Here is a 22846-nt window from a genome sequence, read left to right on the forward strand (position 1 = left end):
CCCTGCCCTTCCATCAGTCTAAAAAATAAACAAAGGGTTTCCTTCACTCAAGTCAAGCATTCTTTAAAGAGTTAGTAGCTCTTTACCTTTCTGATCACACACTTCACTCACTACCTTTTCAGTGGACTCATTCCATTATGACTCAGTAAAGGAGAACATTAGCTTTATATCCCTTTACCTCTTAAAACATATTTCTAAGTTTGCTTAAGATTAATTTTACCTACCTTAAACAAAAAAGCCTGCTAATAATAAGATATAAAAATTTCAAAGAAAAAAGATTCATTTGGAACACTTTGATAAATTTCAAGTTTATTTTTTTCTCCTTAGCTTTAGTGTTGAGCACAAAGCGCTTTGAAGTAGTTATTGTGAAACAAGTTCTGTTGCTATTGAAATGCATTTTGCTTCCTTCAGACATTCCAGCAGCTAACAGTTCCCATGTTTCATCTGCAGTTCATCAATTCTCACCCATCAAAAGGAACACAAAATAAAAAATCATAAGGATATAAAGTATGTACAAATCAGTTACACCAAAAGTGACAAATGTATACAGTAGGTGAGGGTGAAAGGAATTGAAATGTAACATTAATTATCTGTCAATTGTTTGAAATAATCAGGGTAGCTTAGACTGAGATTTCCTGAATGTTATGATTAAAAATAGCCTGAAAATGGCCAGAAATTTGAAGAACCAGAGCTATTGTGCCATGCAAAGTCTAATAAAATGTGACTTTAGCCCATGGGAATTTCAAGACATTTTCTCTTTTAACAACTACTAATAGGGGTAACCTAGGGTACTTGTAGCCTGAGTGCTTGGAGATATGAAACAAAAGTAGAAAGTTCTGCAATGTTGAAAAGCAGGTGAAGGGAAACCATTTCTATTACAAGAGAGAGATCATTAAGTTACAGGGCAAAGGAAACACTGACCTATATCTGCTAGTAAGTATTCTAGCATTTTTAATGAAGAATCCATGGCTTTCTTAGAATACAACTCTATACTTCTTAGGTGGGCCTCACATACCAAAATCATAATTGATATGGCAGATCTTAACAAATAATACAGAGGCATCTGGAACCCAATAGTTATAAATCATAGAGGGGCCAAGACACGGACAAGTCATCTATTATCAAATTAGTGTTTTTAATTTCCAAAAAACCCCCACGAACTAGTAGTAATATGAAATCAGAAAGGGATATAGTAATATTGTACCTTTCCAGGTCTGTCATGAAAATAGAGAGTTCAGAAGGACTTTGTAAGGTTTAAGGGATGCCATTGCCTTTGGGCAGGCCCACATCTAATCCATGCTATTAAAGAACCACAGATCAGTCACATGGTTAAGAAAGGAAAAGTATATTTGTGATGTCTTTGGCAAGTGAAAGGTTCTTTTTATGAAGTGGAATAGTTATCACCATCATCATCTATAATAGTCAACAGAAGAAACAGAAGGAATTTTCTGAAGCCCTCCTTGACCTAGTTCTATCACATATATTGTGAGAGTTTCATTTGGGATAGTTGTGAGAAACATGTGCTGTAAAGACACTCCTCAGATGGCTAAATAACCTTCCTATTTCCCTGTAGGAAGTTGAAGAAAGCATGTTAATTCTAGCATCTAGCAAGAAATATGCAACTTGTTTAAGTTTGCTGGTCTTTTCAACCTAACTTGTATCCTCAATACTGATGATGCCCTCCTTTCCAAAAAGGATGGCTCAAAGAGAGACTGTGGATATGAAACCCCAGCCACCCAAATCATTATATGATTGGGAGAAATTATTATCAATACAAGAGCATTGCAAATAATGGAACTATTAAGAAATTGGGATTACCTATCTAAGTAACTCAATAAAACTCAAGCCATGTGCATTTGAAGACCCTGATCTTCATCTGCTCTAAGGAGCCATAAAGCCATGTTTATGCTGGACAGACAACAAAGAGACAAGCCACAGAACCTAAGGGAATGGAATAGTCAGTGGAATTCTGTATCTCCTCTACATAAACCTGTATCTGCACTGTAATCAGGTTCCTGATACTTCCTGGTAATATGTTGGGGGGCTGAAATAATCTTTGTCTGTCCCTGCAAAGTGGCTCTTTTTCTTACTTAATATGCAAGAGCACAGAACTAAATGCCCTGAGAGCTGCCTGAATGTTCTTGGGCACACTCACCAACCCTGAGATGTCCAAGAATCAGAAATGTACTAATATGCATACCTACTCTTTCCAATCTGGTTCTTCCCATTTCCCCTGCCATCTTTAAAATGGGCCACAAACCACATTTAGCTTGAAACCTCATGGTTTTCAAAGCCAGCTAGACCTTTTCTCCTTCTCTTCAGACTCTTGAAGTGGGATGCATTTCTTCCAAACTACACGAGTCCTTCCTGGCACATCAGTGGCTCAAAGAAAGTGCCTCCACACGGTACCTATCCTGAAGCCCACCTACCTGTGGGGAAGCCCAAGTCCACCTATGACTCTGGTCTCCTGACCAGCAGTGACCACTCTTGGGGTCCCTTCTGCTGGGCTAGCTCACCTGCCAAGCTCTGGATACTGAACAGAAGTAGATGAGCCTGCATGTGATTCAGCACCTATCATGGAAACCCAAGGCATCATCTGTTCTTTAGAAGCCTAGCTGAGCATTCGTGGCTTGTGAATTCCTCAATGCAGCTGCTGCTGTTAGCCTGAAAGTGCCCATCAGGCAAACTGCTGGGAATGGGGCGAGATTCTGGGGGGCTGTTGTGAGTCCTGGGGCTGGGTTTTCTGCTTGAACACCATGGCTTTGGGACAGGAGGCAGTAGCTTATTAGGTTGATCCAAGAGAGCTTGACAAGATGTGTCTGAAAGAGGAAATGTACGGCGCTCCCAGGGCTGGATTATCTATTAGATAGGAAGATAAAAAGCATTAAGGGCATAAGCTCCGACTATGTTAAAAGAAAAAAAAAATCTCAACTTCTAGTCAAGAACCCATAGTAAAATAGTCAAGTCATATAGTTTATAAAGCAACTAACCAACCATTTAAAAAGAACAGGCAATTAAACAACTACAAGACAAATTTAACAAATAAAAAATCTTCTACAGTAAAATGTGGACAGTCAGAGAAAAGGGAAAAATTCAGAATGAGAGGAATACAGAAGCACATAAAAGAGACAGTTAAGATGAAAAAAAAAGGCAGCAGGGTGAAACACAAAATAGAACTGGAGGAAAAACAATTGAAACCAGAGAAAGACTTTCAACATCTTTATCCTGAAATCTTTATATTGCCAGAAGACATCTAAAGCTTCTATACTCTGTATCTTTGGATATGAATGGAAACAATCAAATTACTTTTTTAGTCATTTGTCAGAAGGGATACATAAAATTTAGGTGGGTAAGATAAATCACAGCAATACTAAATAAGCATGGGACAATATAAATTATTGCATCAAGATTAAAATGATTAAGCCTCTGTCCTTAGAGATCTTATATTCTACACTATGGGAATTAAGCTTCTAGGCATCTAGTAGCAGTATATAATTTAAACTGGCTATGGCTTTGCCATCTTTTCCATTCTGCAGAGTTTATCCTTATTTGGATTTGGCTTTGGAAAAAGTAAAATTGGGATCAAGTCAACTACTTATATTGGAAGATCCTGAATACATTTTTGCTGCAGTATATACAATTATATAGTATTGAACTTGTAATGCTTGTAAAAGCAACAAAAGATCGTTTCCTCATGAGGTAATGACCATAAGCAGAAGATACTGAGGTAGTTATGGTATCCTCTAATTTACTTATCTACCTAGGTTTTTCCTTTTTGAAACACTGCAACTTCAGAAAAGAAATAAAAATACTCACCTGTGCTGCATCATCAACAATATCAGTAGTAGAAGAACAGGTGTCTTCACTGCAAGAGGATGGCACTCGAGTCCTGTCTTTGATGGAAAGAGACTGCAACAAGCTGCAAGGTTCAGGGCTAGAGGTTCCAGTAGAAGAGTGGGCCAGATCATTAAAATTATGATATGCTGTATCTGGAGATACTGGCTGGGATATTCCTAGGCTTGAAGTAGGAATAGGCTGAGTTCCTCGGCCATCACCTTTATTGGAAGACCTGCTATAAATTATAATATAGCAATCACCATCAAGTTATTCCTTGGTTTTGTTTTAAAACCCTTGCCCTCCATCTTAGAATCAATATTGATTCTAAGGTAGAAGAGTGGTATGGGCTAGGCAATGGGGGTTGTGACTTTCCCATTGTTACACAGCTAGGAAGTGTCTGAGGCCATATCTGAACCTAGGACCTCCCATCTCTGGGTCTGGCTCTCATTCTATTGAGCCACCCAGCTGCCTCCCATCAAGTTATTCCTAACCAAGTTCCATAATTATTTGCTCAGGTAACTCAACTTTATTATCAATATAAGAAAAAAATCTTCTCAAACAAATTGAAAATCCAGTTAGATCTAGAATTATGGATAATAACTTATATATCATTTAATCAAACACCTTAGTGTTTTTTATTTTAATTAGTTTTTATTTATAGAGGTATATCTGATAGCTTTAGGCCCCTTTAAGCTTCATGTTTTTCCTGAAGTGATGTATTGCAGAAGTTTGAGATTTTAATTTTAATGATGCAGAAACTGAAGACCAGAGAAATTAAGTGACTATTATAATTAGTCAGTGACAGAACCCAAAGTAGAACTTAGGTCTACTAACTCCTAGGGTCTCATTTTCCCCCCACTAAAACATACCTGTTCCCTCGCCTATGGGAAATAGCAGCTGCTGTCCAGGAATCCCAGCGGGCTCTCTCAAGTTCCTCATACTTAGTGTGACGATTCCGATAAGCATCATCAGATGTATCTTCTAACTAAGAATAAGGGAAAAAAATCAGACCCATTTATATTGATAACATATATAATATCAAAATTCTCTGAATCATAAAGTATAAATATGATCTTACATCAGGAAAACTAACATACATTAGTGAGCAGAGTGCTACCAGCGACAATATATTCTCAAAGATCTGTGGATAGGTCAGTGATAATTCAAGAAAAGCAGTTACTACAAGAGTCCTACCAGCCCAAAGGAGATGAAAAATTGTCAAGTAAAATACATACCAGTGAACAACTATGAAAGAGGAGTAAACACTTCAGAACAGTGGCAGGCAGTCAAAGAATACTTCTGCTCATGTCATTCCTTTAATCTATGACTCGTGAGCATCATACTAATACATAAAATGTCACAGTATGTTTCTATTGGACATTAAATTGTTACTTATAATATCCTACTTATGTCCTTTCCTCACTGTGTTGTAGAGGTGACCTTGGATTTTTGAAGGTTTTACATAGAAGTGAAATGAAAATAAGAGCAATATTCTTCTTTGCTGGAAAGGCTTTGAGAAGGGGTCTGATACATGCCTGTTGCCTCAGAACCAGTCTTGTTCAAAGAGGCTCATCAAAACATTGGCTGGGGACAGGAATTTTTTTGGCTACAGCAACTTCACAGGCCTAAATTACAAAGGGGTTGTTATATTTATTAGTGGAAGGGAGGGGCTACCCACACCAATGAGTTTATTATATTCTTAAATTAGTAATTTATAAGCAAAGGCAGACATATTAATTTCTCCAATTAAGAGATTATGTGGTACTACAGCTGAGGAAGGAATAAAGTTTTTGGAAGGGGGTAGGAAAAATCTGACCATTAGTATGAAAAACTATACTACTATTTTAAATTCAGGCATCTCTAATACATTTTCTCTTTGTTTGGATAATTCATAAGAGCCCAAGTAAAGGTCTGGTTCATATTAAAGCTCCTCGTTTAGAGCACTGTTAGTGATTAGAGAAGTAGAATTTCCTTTACATTTTAAACAATTTAGGTGAATGTACAAGATTGTAGGGTTTTATATAGATTAAGATTAAGTGCTCTTGTACTGCAAGATCAACAAAATACTTTCTTTAACATTTTATAGAGAACACAGGCAGAACTTCAGAGAGCCAAGGAAAATGAAAGCAATCAATAAGCTGAAAGGACTATTTCTCTGATCAACTGCCAACTGCTTTCTTATATTCTCACAAAAACACAATTCTGAACATGTTTCTCTTATTTGCCACCAGAGATCTACTGTATGAGCACTCAGGTCAGTGTTAGTATGCTAAGAAATTGGCATTGGCCAGAAAGGTGAAGAGGGTACATGCAGTTAATTATAATTAGGAAATAGGGTGGCACAGGGGAGTTGGGAAGACGAGTTCAAATTCAGTCTTGGATATGCACTGTGTAACCTTGGGCAAGTCACCTGCATAAATTTGCTCAATTGTAAAATGGGGATAGTAATAGCAATTTCCTCCCTTCCCCAGGGCTATTCTGAGGGCCAAAGGAGAAAATAGCACTGGTACAAAATAAGCAAATGTTATTTCCTTTCTACCTATTAATACAACAATTCAGCTGCAAGGCCTTCTGTGTTTCAAACCCATATAACAATGTACGTACTGAAAAATGCAAGAAACAAATTAGTGTATGTCAGCAATCTTTGCCAATACACTACATTTATTTAAAATATCCCTGAGTTTAATAAAGAAATGAGCAGAGATGAAGAATATAAATATTTCTGTACTTGCTATAATTATTGCCACCTTGCTACTATTATCCCACCTGGAGAGAGAATAGCATTTAACCCCCCAACCCCCCAAAAAAACCTAAAAATAAAACAAATGACAAACAGAGCAGTCTTTGACCTTCATTCATGTTCTAACTACTTACTGAACTTTCAAAATGTGACAGGGCTGACTGAATTGCTTTTGTTTGGCAAAGCTTGTTTCTCAAGGCCTCCATTCAATTTTCATTCATTGGCTAAAAGTATCATTGATTTAGAGCTGTGACAGGTCCTTAATAGTCCCCTAATTCAATAATCTAATTTTATAGATGATGAAAATCAGAATCAGGAAGGTTAACAGCAACTCACCTGATGTCATACAGATAGTAAGTAGCAGATCTAGGTAGGAACTGAAGCTCTCTGGTTCCACAATACATCTTTGTTAGGAAGAACTAGCAAGAAAAACCTTCTAAGCTACCAATACTAAATTTTAAAAATCCTGTTATTCTTACCTCTGAATCCATCTGATTTAATATCTTTTGTTCTTTTGATTCTACCAAACGCCAGCTAAAGAGAAAAGAACATAAAATGAGTTAAGATAACAAATGAACATCAGCTTAGTGTCCTCACAACTATCTTTTCTTTTTCCCAGGAGGAATGAGATGAAAGGAAGTCTAAGTGAGGAATGAAAGGCCTTATGGAAAACTGTTAAATACTCAGTCCATTGAATCATCTAAACAATACACAGAATTCCTTAGGGCTACAGATTTCCCATGGAATCCCCCAGCCATGGCCTTCCCCAGTCAAACCCTGAACCAATTTGCCAGCAGCTGATTCAATTCAGTTTAGATAAGACTTAAACTACCTTTTAGCACAATAAGTTTTGCTAAGAAAAGGCTTATATAACCTTCATCAACAAGTTCACAGTCTGTGATTAGAGATCAAATGTTTAAGTTTGTGTCAGTGCTACAGTGATAATACAAAGTAACAAAATGATTTTCATTCCCTTTATGATTAGGAACAAGAATGATAAATATAATTAAAGATAATTTAAAAAGTCTTTATAACTAACTTTCAGTTGTCAACTGATAGAATATTTTTAGTCATTTTTGAATCCCCAATAAATACAAGTAGCAAAATGAGTGGTTAAGGTGATTACAAGGGGAAAAAATAAAGAAAACAAGATGCTAAAAATAATTTTTAAAAATGGCCCCAAAAAGTGGTAACAAAATGGAGAAAACAAGGTAATGACAATCTATATTCTGTTACAAGGGAATAATTCTCCCGTGATAATTCTGGGTTAAGTAGAAATGGTTTTAGTTAAAACGGTGGATTTGTCATTTCATAGATAAAGAAATGTCAATCCCATTATTACACAATCTAGTTTGGCAATTTCTAAATTCCCACTGAATGACAGTGATAGCATTACTCTTAGAAATGGTATCTTTTTTCCATTATCAAAAGCCTCCCCCCCATAAATCAACGGTTATACCTTGGAGTCAGAATCTCTTTGTACTGCAATTTCTCAACTCGAGCAGCAGTTGCCATGGACATAGGAATCACAATGTTATCGATATCATAGGAGTTTTCTGATCTCTTCTTCTTTGAGGTTTGCTTCAGTATGAGCCAACATAGCAGAAAAGTAAAAGTTATATATCATGACATTAGCACCAAATAAAGAAATTAGAAGTGAGAACCAGGAGAATGATTTAGGATTTTTATCATTTGTGTTTTAATTTAAGCTCACCTTTTCAATTCATAATTGTATAATAATAAAAGCGACAGCATAATACCTTGAATATTCTTAAACAGTTCAATATAAGTAATAGATTCTTTAAACAAAAACAGAAAACTATTAGGATTAAAATTCAAACCAATTGTGTTCAATAACCCTGGCATCTACCCAAAATGCTGGAAAGAAAAAATGAGGAAACAAATTCTAAGAGAACCAAAGGGAAGCTTGGACAGAAGTTTGTGAGCAAACATCAGGCTGGTTTACCAATTTCAAGAGAGCCTAAATCATAGCTTAAATGTTCATGAATATACCTCTATAGAACTGAAAAAAGACTAGCCGCTTCTACTAGTATCTAGAGTCGCGAAATAGCTGGTTGTGTAATAACTATATAGACCTTTGTTTATGTTTAAAATACACTATTAGTCTTAAAAATTATTTGAATTGATCAATTACAAGACGACCTATAGACAGATACTGGTTGGCCCAGTTTTCTTACATTTGTAAATATTTATTTGGCCCAGTCATAAGATTACTAAGTGCAGTAACTTTATAAAGACTCAAATATATGTTTATGGAGCTTTTTCATAGATTTCCATAATTTTTTTTATTGATTAAATTTTTATTTTTGTATCATGTTTATTCCTTTAACCCCTGGGCCCTGCCTATTCTACCCACTCCTCCATTAAAATTCTTCTATACAACAAAGAAAAACCTCAGTCAAAATAATCAATATACTGACCTCATCTGACAGTATCTAATATTGTTCTCCCACACTGATGCACTATTTGCACTAAGGGGAGGAAGGTATATTTCACTGTTGCTTCTCCAGGACTAAGATTGGTAATTATAGTTGCTTAGAATTCAGCTTTCTTTCAATCCCCCTCCCCAATTTAAATGATGCAGTCATTATGTATGTTCTCCTGGTTTTGCATTAGTTCACACAGGTCTCCCCATGTTTTTTCTCAATTGCATAATAATGTTCCACTATATTTTTAAGATACAAAGCTAAGATGGATAGCTAACATACTTTAAGACAAGATGTAAAGAGATTCTGACAGGCTAGAACAGTGGGCTGAATCTATTAAAATTAAATTTAATAAGGCTAAATATGAAGTTTTATAGGTGGATTAAAAAAATACAATTCCCAAGATAAGATGGGGAAGGCATGGGTAGACAATAGCTTATATGGAAAAGATATAGGGATTACAGGCTCATTATCAAAACAAGTCAATATCAAATCAAAAGTATAGTAAAACAGATTAAAGAAGCTAATGTAATCTTATACTAGATTAAGAAAAATAGCTCCTAAAGATAAAGTGGGGGAGGTCTCACTATATACTGCCATGGGCAGACATGGTGAATATTGTGTTCAGATCTGGCCACCACAGTTCAACAAAGATATTGAGAACCTAGAGGACTTCAACTACAGCAGTGAAAAGTCTTGATACATATTTGATTTGATCCATATTAGGATCAAATGAAAGAAATGTTAAACTGAGTTAAGAAAACTTAGGGAGCCTTTGATAACTATGTTTGAGTATTTGAAGGACTGAAAAGTGGCGAAGAGATCAGACATTTCTATTTGGTACAAGACAGCAGAATCAGGAGTAATATGTGGGAATCACAGAGAGGCAAATGTAGTCTGGATTACAGGAAAAACCTCTCCTAATAATTAAAGCTACCCATAAGTGATGGATGCACTATCTCAAGAGATAGTGGATTTTCCCTTTATAGGAGGTCTCTTGCAGAGGCTAGATGAACTTTTGTTTCCTATGTTGTCGTGAGAATTTTTTTTTTGGAATAAGCAGTTTATTAGATCTCTTTCAACCTTGAAATATTATCTCTTTAGTAATTTCCCAATAAAAGAACTTTTGCTGTGTTTTTAGTTCTGTGCTATTGTAAAAATTCTACTATTAACATTTTGGCAGATGTCAGGCCTTTTTGTGTGTGTTTTTGATCTCTTTGGGGAATAGGTCTAACATCAGGATCAGTGGGCTAAAAGATACAAATAGCTTAGTGACTTGTCTTGCATAATTCCAAATGCATGTTTTCCAAAATAATCTCAAGTCACATTTGAACCAATGCAAGTATCTATCTTCACAAAGGTCCCATAACATTCAGGTTTCTTTGGGGATGGGTGGGGGTATAGGGGATTGTCATCTTTGCCAATATGTTAGATGTGAACTAAAATGTTGCTTTACATTTCCTTTCTCCTACTCTTGGTGATTTGTAACATTTAAAAAAGATGTATTTACTAATAATTTGCAATGCTTCTTTTGAAAACTCTTTATATCTCTCGACCATTTATCTCCATTACACAACTGCTCATGTTAAAAGACAAAATAGCATAAGGGGAAGAGTGTTAAACTTAAAGTCACCAGAGACAAAGATTGGGATTCTGTCACTAATCCCTTCTAGTTGTTGGGACAGGGATAAAGCAATTAACCTCTCTGAGACTCAATTCTCTCTACTTTGTAAGCAGGGGAATAATAATATATATGTGACAACTCACAGGGTTATTGTTATGAGGATCAAATAAAATTAAGATATTTATTTTACAAATATTAAAGTAACACATAAATGTCAATTATGATTTGGGATACCAAGTCACGGTGAATGGACAGGACACATTTAGATGTTAATTAAAAATAGACCTAGCAGTTTGTTGCAGGTTGTATACACTCCAATTTTGATACAAATGAAAATGTTTTATTAGTGGGGAAGAACAAAGCAGGGGAGAAAAACACATCTCCATCCTTACTATTACACTGTATCTTTCATCACAAGTGAGAAATTAAAGGAATAGTCATGGATTCTTAAATGTGAGGTATGTAGTTACTTAGTTTTCTAAAATGGAGATACAAATTTCTTGGTTTTCTGTAGACAAAAGAAGCAAAATGGCAGAGTGGATGAATGGCTGGCTCCTCAGTTAGGAAAGTTTGCCCTGATGCATACCAACCATATGACCATGAACCCCTTGATTTCTCAGGACCCTAGGCAACTCTCTAAGATTGGAATCTGCAGATGGGATAACATAACTCCCCACAATGATGAAATCACAGGTCAGGACAAAAAATCATGTGCCTTTGAGGGCTTTAATTTATGTATTCATACCAAGGCATCAACAACTTTTATATACAATGTAAAGATTATATGGATATCCCCAGAAGCCCTGTGACTCTTTCCTTTTTATGATTTGAAAGTGATTATAGATGGATTATAATTGCATCTACTTATGGGTCATTTTTAATTTTAATCATGACTCACCAAGGCAGAACTGGTTGAGGGCTGGCTGGAGGTTGGTGCTGCAGAACTATCAACAAGATAAGGTGACAGACTGTGCTCCAAAGGACTGGGTTTCAGTGTCTGGGGGCTGGAGGCAAATATGCTAGGGCTGGCTGCTGATCCTTTAAGGTGCCTTCCCTCTTTAAGAGGTGAATCTGTATGAGAGTGGAGAACATCTATAAATCCTGGAGGCATTTATCAAATTTTCTTCAATAAACAAAAATGCAAAGCAAATGGATCAGAAAAAGATGATGGCTAAAGTAGTTAAAACCCTATCTTTGATTTATTAATACTTTCAACAAATGCTCAACACCAACTTTTTTTTGTGACGCACTGTATGAGACAAAGCTGAAACAAAAACAAAAATCAAAGAGCCCACGCCCACAAAAAGTTTATAGTCTATAGGGGAAAACAATATGTACACAGTTAAGTAAATCCAAAAGATATACAAAATAATAGCAAGTGAGCTTTGAGGAACTAGGGATTCTAAGATCTGGAAAAAAGGAAGAAGAAGGGCATTGAAAGCCTCTGCAAAAGCACAAAGACAGGAGAAAGAACATGCCATATAGAGAACAACAAATACGTCAGTTTGAGTGGGTAATGTACAGTATGCAGGTAAAGTAATATGCAACAGGTAAAGTAATATGCAACAAAGTCTAAAAAGATAGTCTGAAAGGAGATAGTGATGAGATTTAAATGCTAAGCAGGAGACTATATTTCATCAAACAGGAAGTGGAAACTATTGAAGCTTTTTTTAGAAGATGAGTGATATGATTGTGCCTATATTTAGGAAGAACAATTTGGCAGCTATGTGAAGAGAAGACAGTGACAAGATTTGAGAAGAATGCCAGTTAGAAAGTTCAGGTGAAAGGTGAAGAGGGACTGAACTAAGATGGTAGTTATTTAAATGAAAGCAAAAGATTTGAGAAATGTAGAGGTAGAATTGCTAAAAGTTGGCTTCTGATTAGATATGAGAGGTAAAGGAGAAGAAAGTGTTAAGGATGGTTCAAAGGATGGGGATGCTCTCAACAGAAATACAGAGGCTAGGAAGAGGAGAAAGATTCAAGGGAGAAAAATAACAAGCTCTTTTTTTGGCATGCACCGATTTTTAGACACTTATGGGAGATATCATCCTGGATTTCCAATGTATAAAATGTATAAATCCAATGTATAAATGTTAATACAAAATTGTAGCACAAGAGAATAAGGTTGGGTATAAACATACAGGAGTAATCTGTATAGAGGTATTAATTGAAAATATGGATATCACTGAGACAGAGAAAAGGGCCCATGGGGGAGATCTAGGGCATATTCAAATGTAGATGATGACCAAGAGAAGATTTAGAAAAGGAATGGTCAGACAAAGTGCAGGAGAACAAGTATAGAGTAATGTTACAAAAGGGAGGAACACATTGAAAAACAGTAAAGGTCAATTAGAATGAGGAGAGAAGAAAGTCAAACTCTATCTAGCAATTAAATGATCCCATTGAAAACCATACCACAAAAAAGTTATCAAGACAATTTAGTACTGGTAAAAAAAGAAGTTTATTGACAGCTTATGTATATAACACACAAAAGCAAATGAACTTCTTAAAGCAAAAATTTTGATAATTCCAAAGATCTGAGATAGTATATAAGTAAGGACTCACAATTTGATCAAATCTTTTGGGAGAACTGTTAGAAGTCTGATAGAAAAGTAGGTTTGGACCAACATTTATACCAAATATTGATAAACTTGAAATGGATGTGTGATCTAGAAATAAAAAAGCATATCAGGGGCAGGGAGGTAGTAGCTCTCTGGATTGAGAATCAGGTCTCAAGACAAGAGGCCTTGGGTTCAAATCTAACCTCTGAAACTTCCCAGCTGTGTGTGACCCTGGGCAAGTTATATAACCTCTATTTCCTAGACCTTCCTACTTTTCTGCCTTGGAACCAATACATAGTGTTGCTTCTAAGAAGCATTTTTAAAAAAGGTCACATCAGAAACAAATTGGAGGAATAAGGAAGAAATTATCTTTTGAATCTATAGATAGGGGTAGTTTATGATCAAATTGGGGAAAAAGAGGATCCAAAAAGATAAAACAGATAATCCTGATCACATAAAATTAAAGCTTTTCCAGAAAAACAAACAAAACACTTTAATATAGTAAAAATTAGAAGGAAACAAATAACTGGAAAAAATTGCAGCATGTTTCTTTGATAAGAGACTCCTGGGGGCAGCTGGGTAGCTCAGTGGATTGAGAGCTAGCCCTAGAGATGGGAGGTCCTAGGTTCAAATCTGGCCTCAGACATTTCCCAGCTGTGTGACCCTGGGCAAGTCACTTGACCCCCATTGCCTAGCCCTTACCACTCTTCTGCCTTGGAGCCAATACAATACAATACATAGTATTGGCTCCAAGACAGAAGGTAAGAGTTAAAAAAAAAAAGAGAGATTCCTTTTAAAGACAGGAGTAAATGATTTAAATATGTAAGAATAAGAGCCATTTTTAAACTCAGAAATGGTCAAAGAATATGAACAGAGAAGAAATCTAAGATCTCTATACTCGTATGAAAAAAATCCTCTTTTTTTATAATGTTCTTCTTGAACTTACCTAGACATTTTCTGCCCAAATCAATTGGTTAGAATCATAAGTGTTAAATTATTTCTTACGTTCATGCTTGAAATGGACTAATTCGTTTTATAATAATAACTTCATAACCTCAATGTTCATCTGAGCCCAAACTTCCTCACAGTACCTGGTATCATAAGACCCTCCAAATCTTCCCTTGTGGTTAATCTTGATTAAAATAGAAAAAAATCCCTCAATAACTCAATTTTAATATTGAATATCTGTTCTCATACACCATTCATTGAGAAGGCAAGGAAAATATCACGTTTTACACCTATATGGCCATATGAAATTAATTCTTGCATTAGTCATTCGAAAAATAGAAAAAGAAGAAAATAGGTTTCAATCTGTAATCTGACTATCTGGTAGAAACTATTTTGCATCATGAATCCTTTGGAATTCTAGTTGGTCATTGCTTTAATCAGTGTTATGGAGTAATTTTTTCTTTTAAAACTCTTACTTTCTGCCTTAGTATTGATTCTAAGGCACATATATGGTAAGGGCTAGGCAACTGGGATTAAAAGTGACTTGCCTAGGTTCACACAGCTGGGAAGTGTTTGAGGCCAAATTTGAACTCAGGTTCTCCTCAGTCCTGGCCTGGCATGATGTCAACTGGGTTACCCAGCTGCCTCTTATGAAATATTTCAAGGTTGATTATCTTTATAAAGAACTGTTACTTATAAATTGTTTTCCCTGGTTCTGCTCATTTTACCTTGCATAAGTCTTAGTTTTTTCTAAAATCATCTCCTTCATCCTGTCTTTTTTATAATCCTTGCCTACTGTCTTAGAATTGATACAAAGTATTGATCCCAAGGCAGAAGAGTAGTAAAAAAAATAAGCAACTGGGGTTGTGACTTGCCCTGGGTCACACAATCGGGAAGTGTTTGAGGCTGCATTTAAGCCCAGGACCTACCATCTCTAAGCCTGGCTCTCTATCCAATGAGCAAGTTAGCTGTCCTCCTCCCTGTAGGTAATATAAGATGTGATAAATTCATTCATATGCCGTAACTTGTTTAGCTCATCCCAAACTGATGAGTATACCTTTAAGTTAGTAATTCTTTGCCACAACAAAAAGAGCTGCTATATTTTTGTAATTCAGACCTTTTCTCTTTTCTTTGATTTCTTTGGGATACAGACCTAGTTTTGCTGTGTCAAAGAGTATACAGACAGCCGTTAGGCATAATTCCAAACTACCTTCTGAATCCACAGATCCAACAATAGTGCATCAGATTACCTGTTTTCCCACATCCCTGACAACATTTGTCAGATTCCATTTTTGTTATCTTAGCCAATCTGATAGGTGCGAGGTGGTACCTCAAAATTGTTGTAATTTGCATTTCTGTAATTACTAGTGTCAAAGCATATTTTCCCCCTTTTGACTATTTATAGCTTAGATTTCTTTTTCTGAAACTTACTGTTCATGTTCTTTAATCATTCATCAATTAAGGGATGGCTTTTATTCTCATAAATTTGATTCCATTTCCTATATATCTTAGAAATGATACATTTAGGGGGAAACTGGGTGGATCAGTGGATTGAGAGCCAGGCCTAGATATGGGAAGTCCTAGGTTCAAATCTGGCCTCAGACACTTCCCAGCTGTGTGACCCTGGGCAAGCCACTTAACCCCCATTGTTCAGCCCTGTAAAAAAAAAATCATTATTTAAATTGCAAAGTTTAAATTCCTTTTGAGAAGAATTTTAGGTAAAGAAGATGCTATCTCTCTGAATCCAGAACTGAACTGTTGGAGAAGCCACCATGAAGAAGCCTCCAGACCACAAGTTGCACAAAATTGAACTTTGGGTGTGGTTGATTGAACATTTATTTGTATGTATACTTTTATGCCAAAGGGGACTGCCTCCTAACGGCTTTTTGTCAATGTGTTCAGAAATTATTGGTTTTATTCTTTTTTCTCTTATCCTCACACTATTGTAATCTTTTAAGTTTATTATGTTTTTATGATCCTTTTGGGGAAAAATTAATTTTTCCAAAATGATCACACGGGGAATGTAAAAAATAAGACTCGAATACAGGACTACAATCCCCACGAGCCTTTGCTCCACTTCCCCAGAATGCCTTGTAATCTCACCTGGGCCGAGATCGAGAAGGTATTTAAGCTGATTCAAAGGCTTTTGAGGCTTGGCTTTTTTTCGACTTCCGTTTCGCAGCAGGCGGTCTCTTGCGTGATGTGAGATTTTTTTGTCTAGGCCTCTGGCCTAGGCACATGTTTCTTACTTGTATATTCTTTAATCTTTAACCTTTAATAAACCTCTAAAAAATATAATACTCCTTGCAGAGAGAAACTAATTTCTACCTGCCTCAGTCTCCCCATCTCCCCTAAATTTTAATCTTTACAGCCCTTACCACTCTTCTTCCTTGTAACCAATACACAGTATTATTTCTAGGATGGAAGGTAAGGGCTTTAAAAAAAGAAAAGAAATGATATCTTTATCAGAGAAACTCACTGCAAAGTCAGTTAGAAAAGTTCCAGGCTCACAGTTTAATTCCTATCAGCTAATATTGTTCTCAAAGAACCCAATGTGTAGATATAGAAGCAGAGGATTCTAATAATACTTTGTTTGGTAACACTAATTAGCATCTTGGAACTTCTAAAAAAGAGAAAAAAAGAAAAAAAGAAAAAGGGACCATTTCTAAAAACATCAGAGATAGCATTCTTCCTGTATAAAAAAACATGGAGAAGGAAAAACGTTGCAGCTATTTTTTGAAGTTGTATCATAATAACATTAACTCAATCTGGACATATTTCAACTCCCTCCCCTTTGTGTTCAAAGCTAGAATCATAGACCTGGTGGTGGTCAATTGTGCTGATTGGCTGTTGTCCCTTTTACTTGAAGTGGACCAAAATGACATCACTGGGTGAAGTTTTTTGATTTGCACCCAAACTGGATTTAAATGAGGCTGAGTTGCACAAAATTGTCAGCCTCATTCTCTCTTCTAGAATCAGTGAAGTCCAGTGGCAAGACAGAAGTCAAGACTGATAACTCAGAATGCAGAAGTAGTATTCTTCCCTGAACACCTCATAGGCCCTACTGTGATATCTGTAAAAATGTATGGATGCAAGTAAGATATACATGGGAAGAGAATGTACAGGAGAAAAGGAAGGCCAACAACATTAGAACTGAAGTATTCAGGAGAAAAACCAGTATCTTAGAAGCAAGGAAATAAAGTATTTAGGAGGGAAGAGCAAAAAGCTGTAAGGGGAGAGGGAGGAAGCAGGATGAAGACTGAGAAAAAGTCATTAGATATTATTACTGAGACAGTTTATAACTTTCGAGATATCAGTTTCAGTACAATAGTGAAACTGTAAACCAAAATGCAAGGGGCTGAACAAAAGTGAAGAGCCTAGAAGTAGGATAGCAAGAATAGATTCTTCTGTTTAGAGAAATGGCAATCAAAGTAAGAAGAGAATTAATAGCTTAAAGGAATGGCAGATTTAAAGGGAGGTTTTTCAAGGACATAGGACAGTGATGGTGAATCTATGGCATGGGTACCCAAAGATAGCATGCAGAATGCTCTTTGTGGTCACTCAGCCACCCTCACCTCCCCACCCCTCAACCCTTAAGTTGGTTACTAGAAAGGCAGAGGGAATTTGGGTGGAACTTCTTCCCTCCTCCTCTCCATCGTGCCTGATGACATTTTTTCACCTCCCCTGCCCCTCTGTCCAGTAGTCCAATGGGAGTGCACAGGGGGCAAAGTTGGCAATTTGGAGGTGATAGATTTGGAGGGAAGTGGAGCACTTGGGCCACTCCCCTCTCCCTCTTTATACTTGCTGAGGACATTCCTCAAATTACCTGCCCCTCCACCTAGTAGTCCAATGGGAATGCTTTCTCCTTTCTCTGTGTGGGGTAAGGGGTGGGGTGTGTATATGTGGTGGGGAGAGGGGTATGGCACATGGTCTCTTGGAGGGGAGGCACAAAACTTGGTCTTGGGGGGGGGGGGTCCAGGACTCCATCTCTAAAAGGTTTGCCATCATTGACATAGGACAACTGGGCATATTTGTAGCCAGTAGAGAAAAACCCAATAAAAAAGAAGAGATTGAAAAAGGGAGAGGAAAGAGAATTGGAAGATCGGGGGGGGGGGGGGAGTATGGGTTAATATCTATAAACATTACTCTTCCAATGGTAGAAATCTGAAGGATGTTTTTCAAATTATTTTTACGGTCTGTAGAGGAAGTCATCAGAACAAGGTGAAGCATGAAGAAGGGGACACATACCATGAGAAGCCAACAATAACTCCAGAAGAAACTGAATAATATATCAGGGATGAAAAAAAGGGAAGAAAGATATAGATTTTTATGGTCAAGGGTCAATTGTTCTTGCTTGAAATGTTGTCATGACATTTAGATAAGTTTACTTCTGGAATAAAGAAGACTAAAAACCAACCATTAGTGTCAAGCAGTTTTGCTTAGGAAAAAACCCCCAACAAAACTATTATTCTGAAGTTATTAGAAGGTAGAACTTACTGGTTGGGCTGAGAGATGATGGTGTTAGCACTGGATATGTAGCTGTGAGAACCCGGGAACCTTTTATAAGTGGAGACATCTTCAAAGCTTCATAGGTTAGTCGATCCTCTTTCAGAAGGGCTTCAAAGTGCAAGTGAAGAGGGCTACCTAGATATAAGAGAAAAGATTAGATAATTTTATGTACATGAAAATTGCCTGTTCCCACAGTCTGCAAGATTATTCATTGCAATTATTATCTATGATCAAATTTTCTTTCATTAGCTACTGTACAGTAAAAGACCATTACAAAAACTTTGACATTCCAATTCCTTTCTGAAAGCAAAACTACTATAATGTATTTTTCCTTGGGTGATCAGATCCCTAGCACTCAAAAAGCCAAGCAGGAAAAGTTATACACACACAAATATTTTATGCCAAGATTTTTCCCAGTTCATCTTTTATTCTTATTTTATTTTCATAAAAATCTTATCTTTACATAAAATTGCTTCATTACACAAAAATGAAACGCTTTTGCACAAATAAAATAAAGACAATGGGCTGGTCATGTAGTTAGGACAATGGATAACCAACAGACACTATGCATGATCCACTGGCATACTCCTAACATTCAAAGAACTATAGAAAGTATCCCATGTGGTTAACTTAGGAAGGACATTTATAAAATAGAGATTAACAAGGATGGATTATAATCACATCTCTAGAGGAATAAAGTTCTATGTTAACAAGATAACATATCCATTAGAATATTTCCGTAAAATGAAAGCAATCTTTTTTCAGAGATTGGATCTTCCTATCTCACCTAGCCTGGAAGTGTGATAGGCACTCATGGGATCTCAATATTGAATGGCATAGGATCTTTGACCTGTTCTGTTTCTGATCTGGGCTGTTTCTCTTTTACCTTGGGTAGGTTAGTGGCCTCTTGTTCCCAGGGGCTCATCACACTGGTGGTCAGATACTGTGGACAACTCAGTTGGCTTAGTGCACTACAACCCTGAATTCCCAAAGGAATCCACCAGTCTTAGTGTCTCCAGTAGCAGAGACTTGAGGAATGTGCAGGCCTGGTAGAAAATACCTTTTAATAATAAAATATGTTTTCTGTATCACAAATAATTATAAATTCATTATCTATCCACAATTGTGATATAACCAACCACTTATTTACATTTTTGTTTATTTGCTTTATCAATGTGGAATGGAAATAATATGCTTTTCTTAATTTTTCCATCAGATTTCTATCTAGTTTTCATTCCTCCTGAATATTTTTCTTTGTATTCCAAAACTAAAGATTAGTTGCTTTATAAAAATTTCATTTTATCGCAGTCATTCACCTCCCCCCCAACTATTTCCCACACCCCTCCTTCTTACTAATATGATGAGCCCTTTCTTGTAATAAGACAAACAGTGATGCAGTAAAATTTCTCCTGAGTGGGAATAGCACATTAACTAGGGCCAATATTAATCATTATGATTACTCAGATTTCAGTTTGCTTTTAGTATTCTTTTTATTTATATTACTGTGATAATGGTATATGCTGTTCTGGTTCTGATTACTTTACTTGGCCTTTGTTTATAAAAATCTTTCCTTATTTCTCTGAAGCCCTTCTATTTGTCATTTCTTATAGATTTATAATATTGCATTACATTTGGCAAGGTCCTGATTAATGGACACTGCCCATCCTGCTACTTTATTATTTATTTAGTTCTTCCTGGGATAAAATTTATGCTATGAGTTTTTTCTATATTTGATATTCTTAGTCAATGTGGCCAATATATGCTCAGTAGGCTCACTGACCTACTCTTCTTGTGTGCATCCAGATTATTTTCTAGAAAAAGGACCAATCAATGGTTCCAACAAGTGTATTAGTGCGTCAATAATCCCCTCAAATCTCCAACATAGACCACTTCAACCTTTTATCATCTATACATATTTGTCTTTTCCCTTTTTATACTTCTCTTGAATTTTGTATTTGTGGATCAAATTTTCTGTTCATGTCTGATCTTTCTTCAGGAATGCTTGGAAATCATCTATTTTATTAAATGACAATACTTTCCCCTGAAAGAATACAGTCAGTTTTGTTGGGTAGTTGATTCTTGGTTGTAATCCCAGTTCCCTTGACTTCCAAGCCTTGCAGTCCTTCAGTGTGGAAGCTTCCAGATCCTTGTGTGTCCTTGACTGGGGCTCAATGATATCTGAATTATTTCTTTCAAGCTGCTTATAGTATTTTCCCCTTGGCCTGTGTGCTCTTGAACTTGGCTAACATTCCTGGGAGTTGTCATTTGGGGATTTAATGTAGGAGTGATCTGTGGATTCTTTTAAACTCTGTTTTACTCTCTCTTTCAAGAATATAAGGGAAGTTTTCTTATTCTTATTTCTTATTCAAGTTCCTGTAGTATGATGTCTAGGATTTTTTGGTCATGACTTTCAGTAGTCCAATAATTCTTAAATTGTCTCTCTTTGATATTTGATATTGTCCACGTCAATTGTTTTTTCAATAAGGTATGTCATATTTGTTCTATTTTTTTCCTCTTTTGACTTTGTTTTATTGTTTCTTGATGTCTTCAAGTTATTAGCTTCTAAATGCCCAATTCTAATTTTTAAAGACCTAATTTCTTCTATAACCTTTTGATCCTCGTTTTCCAATTGGTCCATTCTTTTCAAGTCATTCTTTTCATCCTTTGACTTTTTTGCCGCATTTTCTAATTGGTCAATTCTGGACTTTAAAAATACTATTTTCTTGTTTTAATTCATGTGCCTCTGTTCCCAGATGACCAATTTTGCTTTTTTTAAGCTTTTGTTTTCCTTTTCCCATTTTTTTCAACTTGTCTTATTTGATTTTTGAATTTCTTTTTGAACTCTTTCAGAGCCTGAGTCTAATTCTCTGGATATTTTTGAGGTTTTGCTTGAAGTTCCTTGGATCCCATTGACCTGTGTTGGTTCTGTTCTTTGGTTTTTATCTCTGCAGAAACTTTCAATCACTGTCTCCATAAAACACAAACACACACACACACACACACACACACTCATTCCCTCTCCCCTCACCACCATGGACTGTAAACTCTCTCCTTTGTCTTTCTAGAGCAGGGCATTTGTGCTTCTCTGCCCTGGAGAGAATCTTTAGTTTCCTCTCTCCTCTGCTGGTATATTGGATCAGACCAGGTGAGCTAACCTGCTTCTGTGCTGTGGCCTGCTGCCACAGAGGCCAAGGGTGTCCAACGGATGGCCCTCCGAAATTCTTCCCTGGCAGCCACTGTCAGAGCCTTGGACCTCATGTGGTGGATCTGAGGTGTTCCATTGCCATTGCAGCCCCATCCTGTGAATCCTACAGTTAGCCTGTATCTGATCACAGGTCTCAGTGCAGTAAGTGGGGGGAAGGGTGTCTGGTCTCTCCCTTATCCCATGGAAATCAATTTTCTCCATCTACCTTTCAAACTATGTTCAGCAATGCCTTGTTGGGTTTGGATTTTTGTTTTGGATTAAAAAAAAAATAGGAAAACTTTTCTTTTTTTGGTAGATAAGGAAACTATGGATCAAAATGAATTGCTTACAATTGTAAAAAATGGGACTTAAACTTCAGGGTCAGGGCTCTCTCTCTTAACTTGATTCTACATCACTTCATGCCATTCCTACTATATCTGTCCTTAAATAATAACAACATATCATTACTTACGTACTTATATAGATGAATATGTCATGATATTGAAGTGTTTTTTAAAGATTGGTATGGAAGGATAGTCAAGAGAGGTTCTGGCTTTTACTGCTTCTAAGTTGTCATCTTGACTTGGCACCCCCCCAACCCCCCCCATTCTATACATATTTTGCATGGGATTCATGCAAAACTGAAAAAATGTTTTAACTTATATTTCTCTCTTACTAGTCTTTTAGAAAATTCTTTTGTGTATTTAATTTCCAATTTTTCTTTCGAAAACTGTGGATCTCCATTGACCACTTATTTATTTGGTAGAATATCTTTTGGTCTTATTACTTATCAACTCCTCATGTATCTTGCATATCACAAACTTTGCACTTATGCAAACTTTTCTCCCATTCAGCCGCATCTTTTCTTATGCTAGCTGAATTTTGTTCCTGCAAAAGTTTTAAATTTTATATCACCAAAATTGTCTACTTTAATCTCTATTGATTGCCTCTTTCCCTTATATGTATTTAGAACTTTGCTCGGTAGTACCCATCAAT

At 36.4% G+C, this 22846-nt stretch overlaps 1 protein-coding gene across 5 annotated transcripts in view; it reads right to left on the reverse strand.

The window, feature by feature from the left end:
* Window positions 1-292: 292 nt before the first annotated feature.
* LOC103092583 (KAT8 regulatory NSL complex subunit 1-like) overlaps window positions 293-22846 on the reverse strand; it is a 160311-nt gene continuing 137757 nt past the window's right edge. For 3 of the 5 annotated variants that reach the window (XM_056805255.1, XM_007499706.2, XM_056805257.1), the window contains 7 exons: window positions 18655-18801; window positions 11547-11719; window positions 8037-8158; window positions 7057-7111; window positions 4707-4822; window positions 3817-4072; window positions 293-2859 (listed from right to left, as the gene is read on the reverse strand). In XM_056805255.1, coding sequence (XP_056661233.1) covers window positions 2593-2859; window positions 3817-4072; window positions 4707-4822; window positions 7057-7111; window positions 8037-8158; window positions 11547-11719; window positions 18655-18801 — 1136 coding nt within the window. In that variant the 3' untranslated portion in view covers window positions 293-2592. The remainder of the gene's footprint in view (window positions 2860-3816; window positions 4073-4706; window positions 4823-7056; window positions 7112-8036; window positions 8159-11546; window positions 11720-18654; window positions 18802-22846) is intronic. The other 2 variants (XM_056805256.1, XM_016424324.2) reach the window with 1 other exon arrangement.

Source organism: Monodelphis domestica, chromosome 7 (assembly GCF_027887165.1).
Source record: "Monodelphis domestica isolate mMonDom1 chromosome 7, mMonDom1.pri, whole genome shotgun sequence".
NCBI lineage: Eukaryota > Metazoa > Chordata > Mammalia > Didelphimorphia > Didelphidae > Monodelphis > Monodelphis domestica.